Source organism: Apodemus sylvaticus, chromosome 14, assembly GCF_947179515.1.
Source record: "Apodemus sylvaticus chromosome 14, mApoSyl1.1, whole genome shotgun sequence".
In the NCBI taxonomy this organism is placed as follows: domain Eukaryota; kingdom Metazoa; phylum Chordata; class Mammalia; order Rodentia; family Muridae; genus Apodemus; species Apodemus sylvaticus.
In genome coordinates this window covers 62,933,559-62,943,662 of record NC_067485.1, presented here as the reverse complement: position 1 = coordinate 62,943,662, position 10,104 = coordinate 62,933,559, and the positions used below count along the sequence as shown (strand labels likewise).

General features: G+C 43.4%; 1 protein-coding gene across 4 annotated transcripts; it reads left to right on the top strand.

Moving 5' to 3' along the window:
- Positions 1–563: 563 nt before the first annotated feature.
- On the top strand, positions 564–9,838 carry Bmi1 (BMI1 proto-oncogene, polycomb ring finger). Of its 4 annotated transcripts, none has more exons than XM_052156728.1 (10): positions 564–654; positions 4,972–5,102; positions 5,397–5,493; positions 6,020–6,075; positions 6,163–6,213; positions 6,358–6,466; positions 6,547–6,586; positions 6,863–6,961; positions 7,190–7,270; positions 7,356–9,838. In XM_052156728.1, the coding sequence occupies exons 2-10, from the start codon at positions 4,991–4,993 to the stop codon at positions 7,683–7,685; spliced, it is 975 nt and encodes a 324-aa protein (XP_052012688.1). In that variant the 5' UTR covers positions 564–654; positions 4,972–4,990; the 3' UTR covers positions 7,686–9,838. The 4 variants fall into 4 exon arrangements, with proteins under 4 accessions (XP_052012688.1, XP_052012689.1, XP_052012690.1 ...); XM_052156729.1 differs by lacking the exon at positions 564–654 and adding an exon at positions 802–1,030; XM_052156730.1 differs by lacking the exon at positions 564–654 and adding an exon at positions 2,244–4,250.
- Positions 9,839–10,104: the final 266 nt, after the last annotated feature.

Here is a 10,104-nt window from a genome sequence, read left to right as displayed (position 1 = left end):
TGACCCGGCGGGGGGCGGGGGGAGGGGGCGGGCGGACTCCGAGCCATTTTGGAGCCGGTGTCAGTTTCCACTCTGCCTTCAGCGGTGCATTTTTTTCCACCCTCCCCTCCCCCTCCTCATCCTTCCTCCCCTCCCCCGCCTCCCCGCCCGCAAGCACACGGCGCCCCCCGCCCGTCCGCCTCCCCCACGCGAGTCTGAAATAATAATCGTAGTATTAAAGGCTGAGACCGGGAGAGACAATGGGGAGGTTGGCGAGGGAGCCCCGCGCAGGCTTAGCAACACCTCCCAGCCCCGCAGAATAATACAGCTCGGCCCCTCTGCGCGCCCTCCCCCGAGCGCGGCCGGGAGGCGGCGGCTGCGCCGAGGAGGAGGAGAGGCCCTGAGGAGGCGGCGGCGGAGGCCGCGCGGAGGTGGAGGAGGCCGCGCGGGAGGAGGAGGCCGCGGCGCGCGAGCAGGAGGCCGGCGGGGGAGCGGCATGAGCGGAGCGCGGCGGCCGTGGCTGCTCTTGGCCGCGCTCGGTGCCCATTGACAGCGGCGGCGGCAGCTCGCTCCAAGATGGCCGCTTGGCTCGCATTCATTTTCTGCTGAACGACTTTTAACTTTCATTGTCTTTTCCGCCCGCTCAGATCGCCTCGCGCCGGCCGCTCTTTCCGGGTACGTAGGAGGCGAGGCGCCGACGGGCCGTGGCCGGGGACTGGTGGGGGTCGGGGCTGCGCGGAAGGGGGGGGGGGCGGAGGCGCTGACAGCGTGGGCAACCGGCCCGCGCCCCGCGCCCGCGCGCCCGCGCGCCCGCCGCCTCCCGCGGCGCCGGACGCCCTGCAGCCCGCACCAGCGCCGCCCGGCCGCGCTCCAGCCGCTCCAGCCGCCGCCCGCGCCCGGCCGCGCCGCGCAGCGCCGCGCCGCCCCACGTTTTAGTTCCCCGCTCCCCCGAGCGCCCCCCGGTACCCTCGCGCCGCACATGGTCCCTGAGAGCGGCACTTGTGTCTCCAGCCTGCGCGGCTCCCGCGGCCGCTGCGCCCTTTGTTGAGAGGTAGACTTTGCTGAAACGGGGACGGGATCCTGAGATCAGGCGCTGCCTGGGTCCGGTGGCTTCCCTCCTCTCCCGAAGAAAGGGCTCTGGAGGTCTTTGAACCTCCAGGGAACGCCCCCATTTTATAGGGATGGGTACTGTGGGGGGCAGCGATCCCGACGAGGTGGATGTTAGGCTGGGGGGAGCCCCGACAAAAATGTTATTAACTTAAGTTGGAGGGACACTTGTGTGAAATTGGATGGCTAGTAAGATGGCGGTTCCCAGTTGTTTCCAAGGTCTTGTGCATTTGTGTTGGAAAGGGTAAAGTTTTCAAGGTGGTATTTGTTGGGAGTCGTGGACGGGGGTTCCATACGTACTTGGGGCGAGCTCTCTGGGAGGTGGGCATTTGAAATTTAGAGCTTTGTTTTGGAGTAAAGACGGCGACTGGACGCTAGCCTTGCTGAAGCTCCCTTTCTCTCTCCACTTCTCACCCCTCCTTTTTTCTTCTTCTTCTTTTCCCTCGAAGACACTACAACTTTCCCCTTTGCTGTGGGATGAGCTGAGACTTAGGTCCATTGCATTTTATAGATTTTGCTAAATGTCAGAATAGGTCAGGTAGTAAGGAGATGCTTCGGGGAAGGAGCACTAAGCGTTGATTGCTTATGTTTACGTAGTCATTTGGACTTGACAGCGCTGGAGCATGATCTTTTCCCCAGAGCTTTACAGTTAATAATTGGAAATAAACAAGGAGAGAGACTTTGATCATTCCCAATTGCAATAAAAGGATTTAGTGGGCTTAGTGGTCACGGTTCAATATCTGAAAGAGAATTGAGCATTAACCCCTTCTCTTAAAATAGGCAAGATTCCGGGCATAATCACCCAAATGCAGATGTGTGATGGTAGCTCAAGCTGTCTTTATAGGAGATCCCCACAACCTTTCAGGACATGGAAAACGTAGTGAAGACTTGATACTAGAGGATGTTAACTGTTAACCGCATGAGTGAAACCAAGTTCTGAGACAATGTAGAATATTTGGGTCTCAAGTAGGACTAGGGAGATGAAGGAGAATCAATCAAGAGGTTGGGTTTTTTTTTTTGTAAAATTATTAATGTATAATATATTTGTGATCTATAGTAAATCGTATTTATTTCTATGTCTTCTATGAAAGGGAAATATTTGAAATAATCTGAGAGGGCAAATTATACTTTAATATCTTTAAAAGTATGTAAAAGATTGTGTATGCATGTGTAGACACTCAAATATAATCACATACAAACTTTTGGAAGGCATGCAAGCATCTGGATATATTTGACTAGTCCATTGACAGTCTACCATTGAGCTCTTGAATGTATGTTAAGTGTTCAAACAGGCAAAGTTCTTGCCCTCAGTCGTCACCTCCAACTGTTCCCAGACTGAGACCCAAGTGGGATTAAGGAGATCATTGGCATTTCTTAGGGTGCAGTGGTCCAGCTGACTGTTAACAGCAGAGCCTGCTTCTGTTTTCCTTCATATTGATGTTGCTAGTGTAAGGCCTCCAACACAAAACTGACAGCTCCAACTGACTAAGCTATATTTTGACTGCTGAGTGTTTTCAGCGTTTTATGCTTTTATGTTTCCTTTTTATGATTTATAGGCAGTTTGTGGTGCAAGAGGTTGTTTCTTAAGTCTCACCAAACATTCTAGAAAGTCTTCATGAGGTTGTCAGTACTATCCAGTAGGATAAAATGATGAAGAATTGATGTTTGTATCAATAACAAAGTGATAGATTAGCTTTATTAATAGTTGTAGGAATAGAGCCAAATTATTTTCATCTGAGGGAGGACAGTTGTGTGAATTACAATTTAAGGTGAATTTGAAGGCTTTGGGCAATCCATGTGACTCAAATGTTCAAAGAGAATTAACTAGTGCTCCCCTTGTGTTGAGGTTTGACTGCTCTTTGGGTTAGCATGTGCACTTATAGAATAGAATGTACCATGGGGGTTGGGGAGGAGGCAAGGCAGAGACAGCCCTGTGGTGTGAGTATTGGATATGGCTTCTTTCATAGGCAGAAAATCAACCTTGCTCCTTAGGAAAGAGCCTGTGGTTTCACAAGGAGAGTTTTCTTTAATTACTAAGTATGGTTAAAACTACATCTTGCTCCTTTTTAGAGGCATAATTTCATCTATACCTTCTCAACTGCTTTACTTAGATTGATGCTATTTGTTGACAGAATTCCAAACAAGTGATCCAAAGAAGCTCACTGATTGAAGTCCCTGGCTGCCACCTAGTCACTTTCAGAGAAGCCTGTTTTGAGTCTGGACCATCTTTAGTTAATTCCAGCCATTGGGCTTTGCTGGTTGCTATTTCCACCTTCTGTATGAAATTTTCCTTAGAATTAAAGTCCCAGGTGCATTTTATTGCAAATTATGCAAGTTCCTAGATTTTTCATTACAGGCAGCTTTGAGGCTTTACTTCACTCAGGTGTAGAAGGCCAGTCTGGGTTTAGATTCTGTAATGAATAAAAAGGGTAGTAACTGAGGGACATCCCACACAGGTAACTGGCTTCCCTGAGTACTTTCTGATGTGGTGTTGCTGACAGGTCTCAACTGTGAGTTTCTAAAATGTATCTGTTGGGATTATCATGTCATCTTGTGAGTATTGTGTGGAAGTTAGGTGAGAAGAGACGTTTGCCCTCCCCACCCCCATCTTTACATTTAGCTTTGGGGATAGATGGGCTGGACTCAACTGCCTCTTTGCTCCTTGTCACTATACCACCCACTAAAGTAGTTTTTCTTGCCTCTAGCATAGTTTATTCAAATGGAAGTTCTGTATTAAGCCCTTCCAAAAACTTTGCCTGGCTCATCTAATCTGCTGGAGGACTTATTAGAGAAGGAGCCCTAGAAGTTCAGTTCAATAACCGTCTCTGCAACTCCAGTCTTGCCGGGCAGGGGCCAAGTGCACAGTTGGCAATTCTCAAAAGATCTTTAAGTAAAATTTCTGACATACCGATTGATAACAGGACAGCCAGAAAAAGACAAGAAGAAAAAGTAGCTCTTCCTTCCCAGTGGTCATGGAAGAGACCCGGAGAGTGTCTGCACTCTCTGGGGTTGGGACTGTGGTGGCGGTCACCAGAGGATCGGCACCCTGCGTCCTACCCCCACTCCCTCCCCCACCCCACCCCCGCGTCCGCCACCCCGCACGCCCGCAGAGACTGGGCTCGGCCAGCTCAGCGCAGAGTTGCAGCGGTGGCCGGATGCCAAGTGTAAGTGTAAGTTGCTATGGAAACCCCAACAGAGGCAAGTTCCGAATCCGGAACAAGACCTAGCCCGGGGCACTTGGGGATCCGCCCCTCACGTCCCGCCGGTGTCCGCGGTGCCCAGGCCTCAGCCGAGGCCCACGAGGTGCTGCTTTCCTCGGCACCCAGTCCGGAAATGCCGGGGATGCAGGAGGCTCAGTGAGCGCTTTCCCTTTGTGGGGCCTGAGCCCTGCCAGGTTCTAGTTGCTTGAGCCATCGAAGCAAGAATCACGAAGTTTCTGACTGTAGAGGTGCTACAGGAAATTCCCCAGTAAATTCGGAGACTTAGATCAATAAGTAAATAGTAAATATCTGCAGCGGCTTCCTAGTGGCCACAGCAGAGCTGCGTGGTGCTGGTCCGCGGAGCTGGAGCACAGCTATAAGAAAGAGACCAGAAGCTGCTCAGTTCCCAGCCCCCATCCCAGACCTTTTCATCTCACTCCAGAGTGACCTGAGAGGCCAGAAGTAAATTTAGTTGGATCCTTTTACACCATTTAACAGTGGAGGTTATTCTGATCTCATTAGTAAATTCCTTTTGTGGAAAACGTTGGGAGAGTCCAGCTGTACAGTGTTAAACAAGTTTTATGAACTGCTTGGCGTTTCAGGGTATCAGTTACTTGGAGTTGTGGAGATAATCTCAGTTCTCTTTTTTTGAATTATAGCCAATACTTTTTTTTGTGTCTTGCAGGAACTTTTATCAGGCAGAAATGCATCGAACAACCAGAATCAAGATCACTGAGCTAAATCCCCACTTAATGTGTGTCCTGTGTGGAGGGTACTTCATTGATGCCACTACCATAATAGAATGTCTACATTCCTGTAAGTAGTGTCAGCCTGCCGTCTTGGGTCTGTACATTTCACAGCTCATCCTGGCCATTAAAACTAGCACCACCCACATTCCTTGGAAATGTTAGTTCCAAATTGTGAGGTTTACTTGCTTTTATATGTAGTGATTTGTTACAATTAGGCAGTGTATAGATGTCAGGTATTAATTGGTTTCACTTTTCTACTTTGAGAAATACCCTGTCATTTCCCATCCTTGAATTTTCCATTCTGACACTATTAACCTATACTTTCTAATCTCACAAAACCTTTTTATGTTCCTATTTGTAGTCTGTAAAACATGTATTGTGCGTTACTTGGAGACCAGCAAGTATTGTCCTATTTGTGATGTCCAAGTTCACAAAACTCGACCACTCCTGAACATAAGGTAGGAAGATGCTGATGTGCCCTGGTGGGGATTGCTACTGCCTCCCTGGTTTTGCTTTGCAGGACGTTTATTCCTGATATGTGTGCTTTATAGGGGGCAGAACTTTAATTTCTTGTTATTTTAATGACTGTGTTTAGACACAGTGTTTGGTTTTATTTCAGTATTTTAAAGGTGTCCTTTAAAACTGAGTTAGTTTCCTTTTTTTGTGCATAGCTTTATTGACTTAATGACAGACAAGATTAGGGTTTTTTTTTTCCCCAACACTTCCATGTTCTTTATTCTTACTAGTGAGAGTTAGAATTCCCTGTGTTACATGAAAGGCCTACCTCTCTTGACTCTTGGCTGTGAAGAGTTAATTACCAACTCCAGAGCATCTGCAGGGTGGAGAACAGCTGCATAGGCCTCACTGGCTTTCTCAGCAGAGCTCTCTGACACTCTGTCACAGCCAAGAATGCCTCAAAACTGAAACACCCAAACTTAGGAACAGTTCTAGTTTTGCTATATTAATTGATTCTTACTTTTTCAGGTCAGATAAAACTCTTCAAGATATTGTATACAAATTAGTTCCAGGGCTTTTCAAAAGTGAGTAAACTGATTTAATGAATTTATTAAGTTGTTGATTTTACCCGCTGCAGCAAATTCCCACATTGCCCTTCTCACATGTTTCAGATGAGATGAAGAGAAGAAGAGACTTTTACGCAGCTCACCCTTCAGCAGATGGTAAACTTGTGGGGGCAAAGGACACTTTATGTGGGGAAGAAAATCTATTTTGTAATTTAAATTATTGTGTTTCAATTATCCCTTCTATCCTTTTATAGGCAAAATATTCAGTTTTTAAAATTGACTTTCAAACTATCTTTGTAGCTGCCAATGGCTCCAATGAAGACAGAGGAGAAGTCGCGGACGAGGAGAAGCGGATGATAACTGATGATGAGATAATAAGCTTGTCTATCGAGTTCTGTGATCAGAGCAGGTGAGCTCTCGGAAGCTACTTCATGCCCCTGTGGGTGCCAGGGCCTTTGTATCACCAGTAATTCTCTCTCTCTCTCTTAGATTGGATCGGAAAGTAAACAAAGAGAAGCCTAAGGAAGAGGTATGTTCTATCCAACAAAGATACAAGGGGGACACTGCAGATGTCATGTTGTCCTTTAGATAGTAAGGGGTTATATGATAGTAAATGACCATGTTGTGGTTGGAGTTTGCTGACTTAGTATTTTTAATAGTAAATCCAAAATGTAGCTAGCTGAGAGTTGTTGCATTTTGGTATATTAGTACCTTTTTTATCATATTTAGGTAATTCAGGCTTTTTTTTTCTACCTGAAAGTTAGGAATTGGAAAAAAAATTACTTTTGTAAATGTGCTCTCCTAGGTGAATGACAAAAGGTACCTCCGATGCCCAGCAGCAATGACTGTGATGCACTTGAGGAAGTTTCTGAGGAGTAAAATGGACATACCTAATACTTTCCAGGTACCTACCTCATACAGTTTATGTAGATTTTCAATTTTCAATTTTTTTTTTATTCTGGACCTTAAGCAATACAGAGACATTTTAAATTTGGTGCCAAAGTTTAAGATACCTCTTAAAATGATTGGTGAAGATGTTTTTTAAAGCATTTGGGATTAGATTTGGATGACAAAAACATACGTATTTATCTTTGTTCTTTTGTCACTGAATACATGAACTATATTTCAATAGATTGATGTCATGTATGAAGAGGAGCCTTTAAAGGATTACTACACACTAATGGACATTGCCTACATTTATACCTGGAGAAGAGTAAGTAGCTCTCTACCCAGAGGCTGTGTTGGTCCAGTGCATATAAAGAATTGAGTGGTTTTTCTTTTTCCTTTTAATGTTGCAGAATGGCCCACTACCTTTGAAATACAGAGTTCGGCCAACTTGCAAAAGAATGAAGATGAGTCACCAGAGAGATGGACTGACACATGCTGGAGAGCTAGAAAGTGACTCTGGGAGTGACAAGGCCAGCAGCCCAGCTGGAGGTGTCCCCTCCACTTCTTCCTGTTTGCCCAGCCCCAGCACTCCAGTGCAGTCTCCTCACCCACAGTTCCCTCACATTTCCAGTACTATGAATGGAACCAGCAACAGCCCCAGTGGTAACCACCAATCTTCCTTTGCCAGTAGACCTCGAAAACCATCAATAAATGGGTCATCAGCAACTTCATCTGGTTAAGACTGTTAAGGAAAAGATTTTTCAACCCCTGACTTAGATACCTTCATCCATTACAGCTTTATAGATGCTAATACATGTGACTGTCGTCCAGTTTGCTTCCTTTTGTAGTGACATTAAATTTGGCCATAAAAGATGGACTAGATGTGATACTTCATGTGGATGTTAAGTGAAAGGAAAGAATCTTTCTCTAAAGTATTGGATTCTGAGAAGGCTTCTGTGTTAGGAAAGATGTGAAATGGTCTCTGTGACCACTGTTTGGATCTAGAGCTGTTCTGCAGTGGACAGACACTGGGCCATAGTTTGTTAATCTCAACTAACGCCTACATTACATTCTCTTTGATTGTTCTTGTTATTATGCTGTTTTTGTGAACCTGTAGGAAACAAGTGCTTTTTATCTTGAAATTCAGCAAATGGAAAGAATAAGCATAGAATACTGCATTCTGTGCAGCCATGTCACTGTGAATATCAATTTCTTGCATATTTAGCCATTTTAATTCCTGTTTGATTTTTACTTCTCTGTTGCTACGCAAAATGATCAAAGGAAACTTGTTTTACAATCTGTATGCCTAAAAAGCGGGTACTACCGTTTATTTTACTGACTTGTTTAAATGATTCACTTTTGTAAGAATCAGATGGTATTGTGCTTGTTGTACAATGCCATATTGGTATATGACATAACAGGAAACAGTATTGTATGATATATTTATAAATACTATGAAAATATTGTTTCATGCATTCAAAACAGTTGTAAACTTCTCCAAATGGGTTCGACCTTTGCAGATACCACAGTGTGCACCCTATGCTGAAGCTCACCACCAGCACAGAATTTGTTTTAATGCTGATAACTAGTTTCAATTTTTTTTCCACTTAGAAGCAAATGGCAGATCTTCATAGTTCTGGCTTTTCTCCAATAATACTTTCAAAATTAATATTGCAGTAAAGAAAAATTTTAACCAAGGTAAATATAGTGTTTTCATTTTCCATTGGTTAAAATAGAATTAATGTGTTTTTAAATACTATTTATCAGTGGAATTCTAAAACAGATTTTAAAGTCAGCAAATTGCTGAAGTAAAGCATTTTATCTACAGTTTTATTTTAGTGTATGCGGCACAATTGTAATTTCAAATTTAAGAGTTGTTTTTATAGTTAAAGGAATCTGCCTTCTATGTGATGTCTGGAAATAAAAGCAATTTATTATGAGTTTCTACAGGTGTTTTTAAATAGAGCGAACATGTTGAATTTAAACTATGAATGACCCCTGCAAGTCTCATTTCTGCTTTGGTCGAACTTAGTGTGTGTTTATCAGCCCTCAGTTATTGGTGAGGATGTTTATTCCATGTGAATATTGTTTAATGTTTGTGTGGAAACTGTCGCTAAGCATTTCATTGTCTGCAGTCTGCAAAAGAAGCACAATTCTATTGCTTTGTCTTGCTTATAGCCATTAAATCATTACTTTTACATATATTGCTGTTACTTCTGCTTTCTTTAAAGATTTAGTAAATGATGTTTTATGAAGCCACAAAATACATATATTTTTATTTTGACCTAAATTTGTACAGTCCCATTGTGTGTGTCATTTCTAATTATAGATGTAAAATTAAATTTCATTTTTAATTGGAAACATTCAATAAAATGATATTCGTTTAGAAAATAGCTATGATCTTTAATTAAAATTTTGCTATGAAAAGCACAATGTGCAGAAGTTTTGGGAACCCTGTAGTGGATTGTAAGAGCTAAAACCTAAGGAAAATACGATTTTGTCTTCAAATGATGTTAGTAAACGCTTTGTTGTACATTGCTTGGAAGCCCAATGAGAGAAGTATCTGTTTATTTACAATCTTTGAGGCAAAAGTTACCAATGTTTGCCAATTTTGGTGAATCTAACTCATTTTTCTAGGCTTTTCTCGAGGTTTTCATGGTGTTATCTAAGACAAAAGACATCTCACCTTCTATGATGGACTTCTGAGAGTACTTTTGTTAAAAATAAGTCAGAGGTACTTAGGGCTTACTAAGCAGTGTGTCACCATACTTGAAAACATTTCCATTTAATGTATCTGGGAAGAGGCTTTTTACCCTTACTCAATTTGAAAATTGCTTAAGCTTAAAGGATATTTCAGTCAAAATTTGTCTTTTAATAAAACAACAGAAAGATGCATCGTGGTTTGCTTCTTAAATGACCAGTCATTGCTGCTCTTATCGTTGAGATTTAAAACCTTTCCCAATTTACCACTTTTAAAATCTTCACCTTAAGAAAGCCCCTATCAAATCTCCTAACTTTGTAATTTACCAAATTAGAGTACCTGAAAAGTTGGCTTTAAAGTTTGACTTTTACTCCTAAAGGTATTCTAGCATCCTAGAATACAAAGATAATAACCAAGTGGTCTACAGAAAGTGCCTAAATTGATCCCACAGATACTTA

Bases quoted from the DNA above. Each gene is read 5' to 3' on its own strand.
- Bmi1 (XM_052156728.1), top strand. From the start codon at position 4,991: ATGCATCGAACAACCAGAATCAAGATCACTGAGCTAAATCCCCACTTA. The intron at 6,214-6,357 runs GTAAACTTGTGG...CTATCTTTGTAG, and splicing joins AGCTCACCCTTCAGCAGATG to CTGCCAATGGCTCCAATGAA. The intron at 6,962-7,189 runs GTACCTACCTCA...ATATTTCAATAG, and splicing joins ACATACCTAATACTTTCCAG to ATTGATGTCATGTATGAAGA.